The 17,317-nt window shown below is 34.3% G+C and overlaps 1 protein-coding gene across 2 annotated transcripts in view; it reads left to right on the forward strand.

The window, feature by feature from the left end:
* Positions 1–17,317, forward strand: part of COL4A4 (collagen type IV alpha 4 chain) — a 132,315-nt gene that overhangs the window by 1,363 nt on the left and 113,635 nt on the right. For both annotated transcript variants that reach the window (XM_051983438.1, XM_051983437.1), the window contains exons 2-4: positions 6,051–6,225; positions 10,019–10,061; positions 14,628–14,705. In XM_051983438.1, the coding sequence (XP_051839398.1) occupies positions 6,170–6,225; positions 10,019–10,061; positions 14,628–14,705 (177 nt within the window). In that variant the 5' untranslated portion in view covers positions 6,051–6,169. The remainder of the gene's footprint in view (positions 1–6,050; positions 6,226–10,018; positions 10,062–14,627; positions 14,706–17,317) is intronic.

Here is a 17,317-nt window from a genome sequence, read left to right on the forward strand (position 1 = left end):
AGTTCCAAAACATAAACTTATCAATTGGACAATTCACACTGGATACCCCACAGGCATTTCAAATTCATCAAATCTAATGACTTTCACTCTTTTTTTCCTTTCTCTCCCAAACTTCCATATTGCTGGGAGGGGCATACAAGCATCCTTCTGTTCAGCCATATTCACAATGTCAGTGTAATCCGTGATCTCCAGAGATCCAATCAGTTGCCAAATTTTGCCATTTCTATCTGTGTAGTGCCTCTGGAACAGGTTCTTTTTTCTCTATTCCCACAGCTACTATCTAATTCAAATCTTTGTAATTTTTTGTCTGGATAATGGCAAAAGCTTCCTATCTGGCCAGCTTCCTTGCCTCCAAATTTCTTTCCCTATTCCATCCTCTACTTGGCCATTAAAGTTATTTTCCTAAAGTAGAGGTCTGAGCATGTCATGTCATCCTTCCACTCAAGAAACTCTAGTGATTCTCTACTATTTCTGCAAACTCTTACAGTTCGTATTTAAACTTGTTTACAATCTTACCCCTTCCTATTTTTCCACTGTGTTTTTTATATATTACTCTTCCTTCTTCCTCAGATAGCTAGATGGTGAGTATATGGAAGGCTCGTTCTAAAGTTAGGTAGATTGAGTGCAAATCTGAAATCAGACATTAGCTTTATTATCGCATGCAAATCACTTAATCTTTGTTTGCCTCAGTTTTCTTATCTATAAAAGGAAGATACCTACCTCTCAGAATTATGAAGATAAAATGAGAAAATATGTGCAGAGTGCTTACATAGTAAGCACTTTGTAAATGCTTCTTCTCTCTCTATGCTCTCTCTGGTGCAGCTCTATTCTTCTTCACACAAGACAATCTGTCTCCTGTCTTCAGGTCCTGGCCCTGGAAGTCTGGCATCCTTTCCCTCTTTCCCTTTTCCTTTTGAGATCTCTGGTTACCTTCAAGATTCAATTAATGTACCAGCTTCTATCAGAAGCTGATTCCCTTAATGGTAATTTTCTCCCTCATAAAAATATCCTGTATTTATTATTTATATATTTTGCAAACACACAACATGGCAAAGACTTGGAGAAAGGGAATCCTTAGCACAAAACCTGATACTTAGTAGGTAATTAATAAGTGCTAGTTAATTTATTGATCCTATTAACATTGAAATGCTCATGAAAATTGGACACAATGAAAATAACTGGAAGCTGTAGTCATAGAAGTCATATCTAGAAGTGAAAAACAGTGAAATGTGACTTTGAAAAGAAAGAGGGGAAATGCTTGGTGGTCAGGAAATGATTAGATTGCTCCCTGAGCTGATAAAGCAGCTATCTTGTTCGGGGGCCCAACCACCCAGATGAAGCAGCCAATACAAGCTTTTTGGCCAAGGCTGAATCCAAAACTGCTAACTTAGATAGAGAAGAGTAAAGTAGACAGGGCTCTACAAACAGGCATCCAGGCTACTTCTCAGACTTCCTAAGGAAACAAAATTGCTCAAAAGCGATCCTAAAATGGTTCTCTCAGAAAATAAAAGTGAAAAGAACATTTGGTCATTTACCTGAGCTTTTCCTCTTGAAAGAACAAGGTTATTGTTGGAAAAAAAAAAGAGAAATGAATCATTAGTACTACTTAATATTATTTTGATGGGGGAAAATATTTCCACTGGCAATTTTACTCCATTATAGTAGTTGTCCCCATGAGAAATACCAGCAGTCAAACTATCATAGACTCAATGATTTCATGTATCACAAAGATCTAGGAGCAGGGTGGCCTTGTTTAGGGAGATAGACAATTAGATATAAGGGAAACAAATCACCCATCAGGATAATATTTAATAACAACAACAACTAAGACTTATATAATCATATTATATGCTAAGGATTGTGCTAAATGCTTCATAATTATCTCATTTGATCCTTGAAATACCCTAATAAGTGAATGCTAATATCCCCACTTTACAGATGAGGAAATTGAGCCAAACAGAGGATTATAATGACTCGAAATAATAATAATAATGATAGCTTAGGTTACATGGCAGTGGAAAAATGCTTACAAAGCACTTTCATTTGAACTTTACAACCAGATAAAGAAAAGTGAGTCAGAGGTTAAATAATTCCCCATGGGACATGACATACTTTTAAGGTAAGCTTTGAACTCAAGTCTTAACTTCAAGTCCAACTATACTCCATTGATTAAAGGTTCTCTTAGAATATATGTGTCCCATGCCCCAGTAATAATAGCTAACATTTATGTAGCTCTTTAAGGTTTGCAAAGTGATTTATACATATAAACTTGTTTGATTCTTAAAATGACCCCATGACATGAGTTCTTTTGTCATCCACATTTTACAGATGAAGAAAGTGAGACTCAGAAACTTGTGTATCATAATATAATAGTAAATGTGTGAGTTGGGATTTGAATTTATGTGTTCTTAACTTCACATCCATAATTCTATTTTGCAGCCAAACTGTTTCAGTTCAGAGTTAGGCATATCTAATTTGGGGTTGAGGGAAGAGAGAAGGGAGTATTGCCATCAGTTGGAAGCAACTTAATTCACTAGGGATTAGCAAACCAAGAGAGGGAAAGTCTGGATAAGTGAAGGAAGAGATGGAAGATGGGAAGAGACCATAGGTTCATGAGACTTAAAACTTGAAACTTCAGAATTCCTATCTTCCAGAAGATCCTCAGGAAGAGATAGAGATATGACACAAGTCCTTGACCTCCTTTTCCATCACTTCTCCAAAGTTCATTTTGAAGCCAAATTCTCATATCAGCCATGTTGAGTATACAGTAACAGCCAGATAGGTAGATATAGATGTTTATTTAGATACATACAGATAAATATATGCATATGTGTATATGTACATATACACATATATATCTGTATAATTTATATATTTGGTTTATTGGAGGGTGGTGCTAGGAGAACAGATTTTGGGAAATGGTCCTCATTTTTCTTGTCTCATCCATTCAGAATTCATGGATCCCAGTATGGATAGCAAAACCAGCAATTATATACTATGGCTAATTATTAGATACCCCATAGCAATAATGGGGCTTCATCCTTTTCAAATTTAGGTTTGAACCATATGTCTTTTTTTGTTAACCACCATTAGAACCATCAATTACCATAAATTTTTCTTTTTGAATGTACAATGTCACCTTTCCATCTAATTCAGTGAACAAAGCTAGAAGTGCTTAAAATATTTTTTCACCTCCAACATATTAATTACACATGAAATCATTGGTTCTTACTTCAGGTTTTATTGGTTTAATCCTATTTGAAACAAGAAAAAAGTGTTCATAATCAAATATTTGTGGATGGAAAAAGATCAGTAATCTGTCTGCCTGACTCCAACAGAAGTTTGCCAAACAATTTGATTTCTGGTCAGGTTCATTTGGAAACTATCTCCTGGAATGTTGTTCTGCCACTTATTTGGCAAAGTAGTCTCTCATCAATACAACATTGAGTTAGTTTACCAAGATCCAGAAATTTAAAAATAGCTTTCTGCAACTTCATCATCAACATCTATTTCAGTTTCATACTGTTCCCTTGAGGGACAAAGTTTCCAAATGTTTACCTTTTTCAATCATTCAAACTGAAGGATAAGACTGAATTTAGTTTTTTAAAAATATACTTTCACATGCATATTCCCTTTCCCCTATTCTTATATATACATAAATATATCATATATGAAGTGTTTATATAATATGTATATATTTTTCCTAGTCTAATAAAATATAAAGTACTTGAATCAATCTTTCCAGTTTAATTATATCTCACTCTCCTTTATGTAGTCATAGGTCCAGCCAAACTAGTCTTCTTCTTGTTCCCTACAGATAATAATTGATTGTGCCCCACACCTGGGATGCATTTTCTCTATCTCATCTCTCTTTTTAGAATCTCTTCTTTCCTTTAAAGTTTAGCTCAAGTGCCACCCCTTCATGAGGCCTTTCCTTATCTCCAAAAATGCTAGTATTTCCTCCTCCTTCTATTACTTTATGTGTATAAACTGCTCTCCTAAATTATCTTCCAAGCCTTCAGGTTTAATCTGAAACAAATTTTCTGTCGTTTTAGAATAAAGATCCTCTCTTTCCCTCCCTCCTTTCCTCCTTCCTCCTCCCCTGCTCTCTTCCTCCTCCCCTTCTCACTTTCCCTCATCCTCTAACTCCCTTTCTTACTCTCCCTCTCCATCTCCCTCCTCCTTCCCTCCCTTTTCTTCCCCTGGCATCTCTTCTTCTTCTTCTTCTTCTTCTTCTTCTTCTTCTTCTTCTTCTTCTTCTTCTTCTTCTTCTTCTTCTTCTTCTTCTTCTTCTTCTTCCTTCTTCTTCTTCTTCTTCTTCTTCTTCTTCTTCTTCTTCTTCTTCTTCTTCTTCTTCTTCTTCTTCTTCTTCTTCTCTTCTTCTTCTTCTTCTTCTTCTTCTTCTTCTTCTTCTTCTTCTTCTTCCTTCTTCTTCTTCTTCTTCTTCTTCTTCTTCTTCTTCTTCTTCTTCTTCTTCTTCTTCTTCTTCTTCTTCTTCTTCTTCTTCTTCTTCTTCTTCTTCTTCTTCTTCTTCTCTTCTTCTTCTTCTTCTTCTTCTTCTTCTTCTTCTTCTTCTTCTTCTTCTTCTTCTTCTTCTTCTTCTTCTTCTTCTTCTTCTCTTCTTCTTCTTCTTCTTCTTCTTCTTCTCTTCTTCTTCTTCTTCTTCTTCTTCTTCTTCCCCTCTCCTTCTCCTTCTCCTTCTTCTTTTCTCCCTCCTTCTCCTTCTCTTCCTTCCTTTCCCTTCCTTCTCCCTTTATCCTTTTCCCTCTTCCCCTCTCCCCTTCTCCTTTCTCCCTCTCTTCCCCCCTCTCTCGATCCCTTTCTCCCCTTCCCTTCTCCTTCTCCCTGTCCCCCTCTGTCTCTTTCTCTCCTCTGTCTCTGTCCCCTCTGCTCCCCCCTCCAATCCTCTTGGCTTAATGCTCTGAAGCTATAATTTTCTGCCATAATCTGAAAAGTTTTTAGGATCTATCCCAGCTGTTGCCTACTTATATGCTTCTGTAGTCCTTGGCATGCAACCTCATCTACTTCTTCTGTCTTCCCATTTCCTTCTGCTTTCTTAACTCTCAAATGTCTACACTCTTAACTCTCCCATCTACTACAAGCAAATCCATTTTCTCCTCTGAGGTGGGAGAGAAAGGTGAGTTGGGAATCCATATCAACTTAACCTTTCTGTAGCAACTTTATCTTCCTGACATCATTGTTCCTCCTCAAGAACAAGGACAAACAAATGCTTCCTATCAAATCACTATAAACAATGTCTCCTGTGAGCTTGGTCAAGAGACCTGATATGTATACATGGTATTATGCTCAAAGGGTGGGACTTTAATTTATTTCCTTATATTTTCAGCACTTAGAACTTGGTAGGTATTTAAGGAATGACTGCAGCTTTCTAAAAGGAAAGAAAATTATTCCTAGGCAACAAGAAAATATAAAAAGCCAGGAGAATTTCACACAAAAAAGTTGGCAAACTAAAATATTGGATTGATGCATATGATATTTGTAATACTGGTTATCCATGTCCCTAATTTTTTTTTTTAAAGTGTGTATATATATGCCTATATAGTGTGTATATAGGCATATGCACACATATATCTAAGTACACCTATGTTCATACATACAAACAGATGCATATGTGTACATATACATATATTCATACACACATCTATATGCATATGTGTATATATATATAACTTGATAAAATGCTGCCACTAATTATTTATATGACATTGGGCAAGTTATTTTACTTGTCTGGAACTCAGTTGCTCCACCTGTAAAATGAGGGGGTTGAACTAGATCTCTAAAGTTCTTTCTAGTTCTGGTCATTGCATGTCAGCGGGAGGGGGAAAGCAAATTAAGCTTGAGTATGTTTTCTCCCAATAATTTTTATTCAATTCAAATATCCCACAGAGTAAAGTAATTCTTCAAGAAAGCTATTTGTTGAATCTGTCCTTGGAAGGATCTTTTGTTCATTATAACATGAATAATGAAATAATGGATGGTCATCAACAAACATACTGTTTTAAGGGAATTTCTCTTCTTAATATATACAGATCTCAAAGCAGGACTACATAGGTTATCGCTTAGAGACAAGATTCATGCAAATGGAATGAAAGACTGATTGAGGACCTTTATAGGAAGTGAAGACCTGAATGAGAAGCCATTAGTGCGAATGGCATTAATAAAGTGTTCTTTCAGATGGCTTAAACAATTTGTAATGGGTCCTTGGTAAGTGTCATGGCTGTGCCCATCTATTTTCATATATTGCACTCTCTGAAAACTGGGCATTATGTAGACAATTGTTATTTGCATGCTTTCTGCTTTTGTAAATATGGATCTTATAAGTTATGGTAATCTAATGCCTACTTTATTCACACTGTGGTTAAAGGCTTTTTATCATTCAAATCCTGAGCAAACCTTTTTCTTTTCTTTTAAATATTAATTAAAAAGCATTGTTATCATTAGTTAAAATATAGTATAACTCAGTAGACAAAATCATCAAGGAATGCAATAATAATATTAATGATATTAACATTTGCTCATACATACACATATATAAGGATTATATGTATATGTATATATGTGTGTAGATTTATATGTGTATGTATGTGTGTATATATATATATATAATCCTTCAAAATTTTCAAAGTATTTTATATATGTTAAAATTGGAATTTAAATTGCAATGGCTGTAATTTCTTGTGACTACAGAAAAATTTGTATATTCCTCAGTGCTGAACTTTGCTCTTAGATCCTTAAGACAATACATTTCATCTAGCTGGTATGAGGCCTAACCTGACAAATTAAATCTAAAAGCATTAGCTAATAGTATTATATTATACTATAATAAACAATATATACTATACTATAATAATAAGAATGAAACTTAAATATGTATAATAATGTATGAAACCCAGCTAAATCACACAATTTTGCTGGAGAAGGGGGTGAAGGAGTTCCTTTGAAATAACTAAGTAAATCTAACTTAGAAAAGACTTTAAATGTCATTAAGTTGAATTTTCTAATCAGTATATAAACTCTTTTTGCAAGATGAATAACAAAAGACTATCCAGCTTTTTTTCTTTTTTTAAAATATTGGTGAGACTCATTAGTTCATCAGTCAATCAAGAAGTATTCATTAAGTACCTATTATGTGCTACACTATTTAAAAATAAATACAAAATAAGAAAAAATGAAATAGAACAAGAAAGATAGAAAAGGAATATATGCTAGATTCTGTGCTAAATGCTGGATACACACAGACAAAAAAATTAATCCAAAGATATCATGAATTAGTCTATTTCAATGCCATAGTTCACTAGGTAACTCAGTAGACAAAGTGCTGAGTGGAAATAGGATGACCTGAGTTCCAACCCAGTCTCAGATGCTTACTAGCTATGTGACTCTGGGGATGTCACTTAAAATCATTTGCTTTAGTTCCCTCAGCTGTAAAATAGAGATAATAATAGTATCTATCTCCTAGGTTTGTTGAGGATCAAAAGAAATAATATAGGTAAAGTGCTTAGCATAGTATCTAAAACATAGTAGACACTATATGAATACTTATTCCCTTTTCCCTTCCTTATATTTACTCAAAATTTGACCCCCAGTAATGTCCATTGGTTCTATTAGTCCTTGCTTTTGCTTCTATAGCTATGAAGAATAAGTCCAGTTTGGAATCTTACTGATTTGGACTAATTATGGGGGGAAAAAAACCTGATGAAAAGTTCACATTGTTATTTTTATGGGGAATTAAAATTTCATTACTTTCAATTATACACTGCGATAGGAACTGGTTATTTAGAAGCATTTTGATTTAATGAAAGTGATATTAGGCTGATAAGAATACATGTTTCTAATTCTGCCTCTGCTATCAGTATGGCTTCCGCAAATTATTTCCCCTCAGAGACCTCATTTTTTTTCACCAGTAGAATGGGGATAATAAGTGCCCTCCCATTTCATAGGGTTCTTGTGAGGAGAGAATAAGCTAAAATATATGAAAACTACTTGTATACAAAAGGATATACATCCAATAGTTATCCATGGATGAGCATAAACAGAATTATAATTTATAAATCTGTATTCCAAGTTCACGCTTTTAAATATGGAAACATCACCTTCTCTCTGCACACTTCTGTATTTATGCTTTAATTTGCTGATAGATGGCCAATGCTAATTAAGTTCTTTTGTGAATTTTCATGTATTCCAAATTAGCTGGGTGTGAAGTTACAAAATTTTATCATAAAATAAAACACTCCCTACAAAGAATACATCTAAAAAAAAAAAATCACTGACAGAAAATTATGATTCTGTGCTAGACCCCTAGTTTTTCAACATATGAGTCATGAGTTTCAGATAAATGCATGACTTAGATTCTCCTTTGCCTTCATATATTTAAATTGAGCTTATCAGCCTCTCAGAGATTGCATTAAGAAAGGGAGGAAAGAATTTTCACTTAAGACTAAAGACTTTGGAGGAAAGAGAAAAAACAAATGAGCAAAAAGGGGGAGGTGTCTGAATAAGTCACTTAAGGTTTGATGGTGAGATTTCCTTCTTATAATAAGCTAGCATGATTTCAAATCCCAGTGATGCCATTTACTATGTTGGGGACTTTAAAATTCTGGACCTCTCAACTCATTTGTGAAAAGAAAGGGTCAAACTAGATTATTTCTTAGATCCCTCAAAGTTTATGATCCTATAAGTCTGTACCTCAGTTTCTTTACATCTAAAATAGGAATAAAACTTAGACTACCTATCTCAAAGGCTTTGGTGAGATGAAGTGAGATTATAGGAGTGAAAATATTTTGCTAATGATAAAACATATATAGAGGTGTGCTATTTTAAAAATCTTTTTTAGGGGCAGCTAGATGGTGCAGTGAATAGAGCACCAGTCCTGAAGAGTTCAAATCTGATCTCAGACACTTAATACTTCCTAGCCTCAGCCAAAAAAAACAAAAAAAAACAAAAAAAAACTTTTTTTATTCTTTTATTTTTGGCCTTATTTATTTTATATTATCTTTATTTTCAATATATCCTTTGCTCTCCACTCCTACCGAGTGAGCCATCCCTTGTAAAAGAAAAAAAAAAAAGCTAAAAAGAGAAAGGAGGGGAGAGCACAGTCTAGCAAAAGCAATCAAAATATCATACTCCTGATAGTGTAGGGAATATTATCCACTTCTGCCAACAGAAAAAGACATAATTCTTCCTCCACTTAAGCATTCAGATTCTCTCCTTTTTTTCCTTTTATGTTTACTTAATCATTGTATATATTGTTTTTCTGGTTCTGCTAATTTCATTCTGTGTCAGTTTATATGTCTTCTCATACTTCTTAGAAATCTTCAGTCATCTTTTCTTATATTACAGTAATATTTTATAACAAGAGATATATGAAGTTCCATTTTTATTGAAGTCCTACTTAAAATTTATAATAATTGTCATTTAATAAACCGTCTCACTCCCTCCCCTCCCTGAACTTTTAAGCAATGTTCTTTCACTATGTTTTTTTTTCCCCTTGTCTGAAATGTCCTGTGACCCCTTCCTCTTTTTAATTAGCTTTCAAAACCTAGCCTAAACTATTCCCAACCCACCTCTCCATTTCTGCATGAAGCTTTCTCTGGCCACATCAGCCCTCACTGTTGCTTATTTAATAAGGGGCTGACCCATATAACAGCACTTAGGTATTCCCAGTTGTTATCACATTTGTTTGTCTGCTTTTCCAAACACAATCTTAAACTCCTTGAGTATAGGAACCATATCCTTTACTTTATGTGTTCTACAGCACCTAACAAAATGCCAAACCCAGAGCAGAAGTGGAAGAGGTCATTTTTGGTTGATTGAAAATAGGAAAGAAGATGGGGATAGGAAGTGATTGAGGATCAGCTCTTAGTTTGCTCTCTCTTCTCCAACTAGTGACAATTAATCTATTAGAGTTGAAGAGAGGCTCCTCTTTCATTATTGATTTCTATTTTGTTTTGTATCTTAGTGAAGAATTAAAACTAAACTGGATTTTTCTTTTTATCAGGTCGCTTGTAATTATTCTTTTTTCTATACAACAAGTTTACGGGGTAAGTACATTGATTAGAGCTTATTCCCAGTTTTTTGATTCCATGCATCCATTTTTTTTTTGTGAATTTTGCAAAGTAATAAGGAAGCCTCTCCCTAAAAATAAGTTTACTCCCCCTTTCTTTTCTTTCTAGTGTGATGTAGAACTAACTTAATAGCTTTGTTGTTGCCTCTGATACATCTTGGCAAAGTGATCTTGAATAAGTCATCCACCTCTCAGTGTCTTTGAAATTCCCTAAAACTATTAATTATGAACCAGTTCCTAAATTGTATTTGTTGAGGAAGTTTTCACACTGAAAGGTAGCTCTTCATACTGATGAAATCATAGAAACACAAATAAATAATATAATAAAAACATACACATATGTATATATTATCTATTTTAAAAGAGTAGATCTTTTCTTGGAATTTGCTTTATTTTTACAATTTGGCCTATTAAAAGCAAGAGAAATTAAAAAAAAAAATCATGGTAAGACAACCTGTATTTGAATACTGATTCTGCTTCCTTGCAGAAGTCACATTATTTCCCTAGCCTTATTTTCTCCATCTGTAAAATGAAACGATGGCCCTAGGGGACCAAAATGATTCCTTTTGCTTTTGAAACAGCTGTAAATTCAAGATTCTATCATCATCTGTTATTTTGTTTCACTAGACTCTTGTAAACATTCTAAAATAGACATTATTTATCACCTTTTATGTGGCCACTTCCCTGAAATGTAGCAAAAGAATCATTTGCCACAAACTTTTCAGGCAGTAGGATAGGAAGTAAAAAAGAAACACCTTTGTCAGTATGATTAAGGTTCATGTATATCGATTACCCTGTTAGAGATTTCACTGAATCACTGTAATGTGCATCCCAGCCTCAAATGACCCAGATTCTCAGGTTACCTATGTGCTTGTTTGCAGTCATGCTTTGACTGGAAGCATTTTTTTAAAAAAAAAATCTTATCATGAGTTTCTACTGGCTTTGAATTTAATGTTTCTGTGTTTGAAGATAACAATTTACTTGGGACTCTAATGATTTTTTTTGAAAGTTTCAAATGCATTTTTTATTTAAATTATCTAATTGTGGAAACACTTTAACTTTTGTACTTTTGGTATACAAAGAGTTTGTTTAAATATGTAGCATTAGTATATTTAAATTTGAAAAATATTACATATTCTTCACCCACATTTTTTTTTTCCATTGAAAGAAGTATGGATAGTGACATTGAAATAGAAATGTGTGGGGCAGCTGGGTGATAACAGTGGATAGAGTACTCACTTTGGAATCAAGAGGACCTCAGTTCAAATGTAACTTCAGATACTTGCTAGTTATATGACTCTGGGCAAGTCATTTAGTCTCAATTGTCTTTAAAAAAAAAGAAAAGAAATGAAGAAATGGTGTATATACGTACATACATGTATGTGTATGCATAAATATAAAATGTGTGTGTATACAGGTGGAGGAATGATTTTTGACATTATTCATTGTTGGGAGCTGGTGATGGCCAATTAACAGAAATTATGGGAAGGCATTGCTGGAAGGGAACTTAGAGGTAGTCTGTTTTAAATCCTTCCTGTTTTAGATGAGCAAACTGAAGCACAGACATCATAGTATCAATGTTTTAGAGATAAGAGATCATGTAATCCCATTTATCAGTTCTAAATGGCATTTATTTTATGCAAACTGATTGTTCAGTCAACTTACTTAAAAGCTTTTTCAGGAAAACTGAGTGAGGATGATTGTTAAGGGGTAAAATGATTTGTCTAATATCGAACAATTAAAAAATGGCAGAGCCTTTGATGACAAATCAGATACTCTTTCACTCTACAAGTGCAGTATAATTTTCTCAAAATCACAGTTTGTTGGTTAGTTGGTAGAGCAGGGATTAGAATTCTAATCTTTTTAGGTCTTCAGACTTATTTCTTCCTCGTTCCCCTATTCTGAGTTTAGAATTCTTCTCATAATACTTTAATACAGTCTTAAGTTTCAAAACAAGAACCTTAAAAAAAATAAAGAGGTCAAGAAGCCTTCTTTTGCACCATATATTTGGTTCAGGACTGGTCCTCAGGCAGGATGATTAAGACACTGAATGTTGTATTCTGGGAGTTTCTCACTATCCTTTTCATTATCTTCCAGCTCAAGACACTTGTCTAGTTCCTTCAGGCTTTTGAGATGAATAGTCCATCTTTTCAAATGAATGTTATTTCCTTTGAGTCCCAAGTTATCTAATTTATGTAAATGTGGTTAACTTTTAAATATAATTATACACTTAGTAAATGGATTTCTTTGGGCAGGAAGGAAATAGAAAAATGGTGAATAGGTCAATAGAATTAGCTGTCAAGTTATAGAAGAAGAAATGAGTTATGAAAAAATTGTGTAAAGTCAAACTGTATCTTTTGTTGTTGTTCAGTTATGTCTGAAACTTTGTAATCCCATTTGGGGTTTTTTGGCAAGCTTCTGCATTTCCTTCTCCAGTTCATTTACAGATGAGGAAACTGAGGCAAGCAGAGTTAAATAATTTGCCCAGGGTCATACGACTAGTAAATTTCAAATTTGTACTTAGGAAAATGAGTCTTCTTAACTTCAGACTTGGCATTCTATCCACTTTACCATCTAGTTGCCCTGAGCATCTTAAAATCCTATGTGGGAGTAGGGTGGGGCAGGGTAGGTGAATGGAAGGGAAAAGGGACCCATGGTGAGTGAAGCAACCAAATGAGGCCTCACACTGCTTTAGGGGAAGTAGTTTTAGTTTGCTCTTCAGAGTTCTGGCTGGAGAACTGGTCAACAAAGCCACATTGCTGCTTCCTTTAGTGCCTGATGAGAACTTGCCTGTTTTAGGGATGATCGAAGGAAAATTGGAACAGATGTTGGTTAGGCTGGACAAAGCTGAATTCTAAAACTATGAGATCCATCTGTAATTTACTTACGTAAATATGATTTCCCTGACACTTCTCTCAGAATAGCAAATTAACTCAATGGCTCAAGGTAAGACTTGTTACTCTTAATGATTGACTGACCTTGTGATGTTCTGAGATCTCATAGTGGAAGAGAGTATTCAGTTTATAACACAATTGTAATCTTAAAATGGAAATTTAAAGGGAAAGAAGACTATTTAATTCCTCAAATGGTGACAGCAGATGAGATCTTTGATGAAAGCACAGCACCTTCTGTTTAAGAACGTGGCTCTTGGTTTTGTTTGTTTGTTTTTGTTTGTTTGTTTGTTTTTTAATATCTTATCTACCCTTATAATCCAATGCTATAGATTTCTCTCTTGATAGTTATCATACCTTTGTTAGATGTCACATTGGAAAAGTGGTGATAAACTTATTCACATTAAAGTATTACAGATTTATAATTTAACTTTGAGTGGCATTTGAATCTTTACATGGAGTAGGTCTTGGATCCAAAGAATGAATTTATAATGTAATAGGAATGAGACATCAGTGGTAGGCAGACAGAAGAAAGATTTCTATAGGAAATTGGGAACAGGAAGAATTTTCCCTATGTCTTTCAATATATCTATATGGCTTATATGGCTATATAACTCAACCTGCAAGTAGAATGGATACCAGTTATGCATTTGATGACAAGGTGACTTCAACAACCTCTTCTGGATGATATTTTCCATTTAAGTACAACTTTTCCTTGCACTAAACTAAATGCATTTGGGATTCTGTTCACTTCCCTCTCTCCTGGATTATTACACTAATTCCTTTCTGAAGCCACTCCCTTTTCTCATCAATCCCTTTCTACAGAGAAATTGAAATTATTTTCCTATATCACAAATTGATCATGTCATTCTCCTAGTCAATAAACTCCAGTATGCTGGAGAAATACTGGCATTTTGTTTAATGTCCATCACAATTTAGCTCCAAACTTATTAAATATTTTATTTCTCACATACTATACATTCCACCCAAACTGAATTACTTGCTCTTTGTCACACATTGACATTGTGAATAGAGTGATTGACAGATTTGGAGTCTAATAAGATGGGTATTCAAATCTGACCTCAGACACTTACCTATTTGCCTCATTTTCCTCATCTGTAAAATGGGGATAATAATAGTACTTACCTCCCAAGGTTATTGTAAGGATCAAATGAGATTACATTTGCAAGGAACTTTACAAATATAAAGGTGCTATTTAAATGGTAGCTGCTATTATTTAGCATTATTATTATTATTTCATTTCCCATCTCTGTGCCTTTGTATAAGCTAGTCCCCATTCGTTTAGTCTAAGCACCATTTCCCACATGTAGTTTTTCCTTATTTCCTTTCCCACTAGAGCAAATTGTAATTTACTTATATATGTACATTGAATTGAATATAAATTTCTTGAAGGCAAGAATTCTTTGTTTCTATCTTTCTATGCCCAGCACCTAGCACTGTGGAATATTCCATGGGTGCTTTACATATACTGGTTGGGTGATTAAGTATATTTGAATGATTCAGTATTGGGACATCATGAACTGAATGATAAAAAGGAAAATTGGCTAAATTCTGAATAAAATTGCCTTTTATTCCAAAGTAAATTGTGTCTTATTGCTAAGTGCTTTTTTTTTTTTTAATTTAACTTTCAGGGTGGAAAAAAGTACTATGGTCCTTGTGGAGGACGAGATTGTTCAATCTGTCAGTGTTTTCCTGAAAAAGGATCTCGGGTGAGTGATTGAACAGTTAGCTTGGATAAAGTAAATGTCATTTGGAAACATCAAAATTGATAATCAGATGATCTCAAATTCCTGGTCATTTTGGGAAATATATAACTTTTATTATTATAACTTTCAAAAATCAGAGTTCATTCCATCTTGAAGAACATTTTCCATTGTAATGAGAATGCTTTGCGTGCAGGCATAATAAATCAAATAATCTGGTCAGTTACAGTGAACATCTTATAAGTCAAGTCAACAAGCATTTTATTAAGTGACTTGCCATAAGGGAATATAAATTCTTCAAAAAAATGTTTTCTTGGACAAGTTATAATATATGTGATTGTCTTATATCTGAGAGCAAAGCGTGTATTCTTAATCTTATTTCCAGTAAAGAAAAGTGATCAGAGACAATAGAGGAAAGGTTTCTGAAAAGAGAAAAACAATTTCTTATTGTAAGACACCCAGACATAGCCTTACTTCCATCAATAAATCTATTTCTGCCTTTAAAGAAGGAAGTTTGGAATATAATTTCATGTAAAATCACATTAAAAATTTCAATAAGGCCACAGTGTTTTACATTTCTCTCTATACTATACCATCATCCCCTCAAGCTGGGCATTTTCAGTTATTTTCCTAAAAGTTCTCTTGTTCATCCTAAACTGAAGATTCTGATTCAGAACACAGGTTAATGGGAAAAAGAGGGACATGAGCAGAAATGGAGAGAAATATCTTGGAAAAAATTTTATTTTTTTCTTCTTCTTCATTTTTCCTCTTCTTCCTCTTCCTTCTTTGGTAACCTTTTCATTGCAAAGTCTTTTTAAAAACTCAGTGAATGTTGGTTTTTGAGATTAGGTTCTGGAATTCCATGGAGGTGGCTAATCTCCCTGTTTTTCCAACTTGACTGAAACAATTAAAAACAAAAATATTCCACAGTCTTAGAGGAAGGTGTGTTCTAAAAAACTCTAAACAATTCTTTGAGTCAATTCCCGCCTACTCTTTTGAAGTCTAGTTCCTGTCAGTCTTCTGTGGAATGTACATGACTATTTAAGAACTAAAATTCAGTAAAGGTTAGGGGGTTAGGACTTGAGAAAAGGCACCTTTGAAGGGAAGGATTGTGTCTTCTGTTACTTTGTACCCAATAGGATAATACATGTAGTAGGCACTGAGAAAGAATGAGGGTTTTTATGGGTTAATTTTATTGTACCACGGCCCACTGACTTGGCAGGAGTATTTCTTGACCTTTTTTCATTATTTACTCTCAAATCAGACAGGTCGTTCTGAACTGAGATCAAGCTACTTTGACTGTGTAGTGGGAGGAGAACCAGACCCAAAAATACCCAGAAGAGAGCAGAAAAGGTTCAGAAGGGGACAAAGACAAGCAAGGCAATGTAGAAGCAAGGTTTTAGGCCTGCCTCCATAACTTGCTAGTCTCGTGATCTGCAGTGAGCCAACCACTTAAAGTCTGTTTTCTTATCAGCCAAATAGAGATCTTAAAATTTACTCTGCCTAACTCATGGGATTTTTAGAAAGATTAAATGAGGTCGCATTTGTCAAAAACCCTTCAAAAACTGTAAAGTATAATCGAGATGTAAGGTACTGAGGCCATAATTTCTGAATGTGAGGTGAGAGACTCGTACTCACTATGGTTTTGGACTATAGACTGAAATTGGAATTTAACCTGAATTAAGGTTGCAAGTAAAGATCTAGGAGAGAATCACAAAATCACAGAAGTATCAAATTTCTCAGTAGGAAGGTTTGAAAAGAATCATCTGGTCTGACAGAGGATTCCTTTTATAATAAATCTTGCTTAAAGCTATAAGTTGAGGTAAAATCTCACCCACCTGAGGGTGGCTCCTTTCATTTTTGAAGTATTCTAATTGTTAAAGGCACAGATAGGTAGGATATGTGGGATATTCTGGGTTTGAAGTCAGGTAGATTCATCTTCCTGGGTTCAAATCTGGTCTCAAACAGTTACCAGCTGTGTGACCACGGACAAGCCACTTCACTCTGTTTACCTCAGTTTTCTCATTTGTAAAATAAGCTGGAGAAAGAAATGGAAAACCACTCTTATTTCTCTGCCAAGAATACCCCAAATGGGGTCATAAAGAGTTAGACAGAACTGAATAACAACAATTGTTGGAAAGTTTTTTGTTACATCAAAAATAAATCTCCCTTTGCACAGTAGCAACTGCTTTCTTCTAGTTCTAAGCTTTGGGGCCAAGTGGAATAAATAATTTTTCTTTCATCTGACAGCACTTCAAATATTTGAAGTCTCCCTGATGTCATCTCCTTCAGATTAATGTCCCCAGTTCCTTCAACCAGTTCTCAAATGGCATGAATTTTAAATTCTTATCATGGTAGTTGCCCTCCTGTGTACATTCTTCAGATTAGAGATGACCTTACTAAAATGTGGTGTTCAGAATGGACTTTTCCTATGTGGTCTGACTGGGGCAGAGTATAGTGGGATAGTTACCTCCTTATTCTTGGACATTATGCCTCTTAATTTTTTATTATTATGAATTTTACTAATATAATAAATATTAACATTTATATTTCCTTATACAAAGAAGACTAGAGAAAGAGGATGCATGCATGACTTAGTATATGTCTGTTATCTACAA

The sequence above is a fragment of the Antechinus flavipes genome, chromosome 3 (genome assembly GCF_016432865.1).
Source record: "Antechinus flavipes isolate AdamAnt ecotype Samford, QLD, Australia chromosome 3, AdamAnt_v2, whole genome shotgun sequence".
NCBI classification, from domain to species: Eukaryota; Metazoa; Chordata; class Mammalia; order Dasyuromorphia; family Dasyuridae; genus Antechinus; species Antechinus flavipes.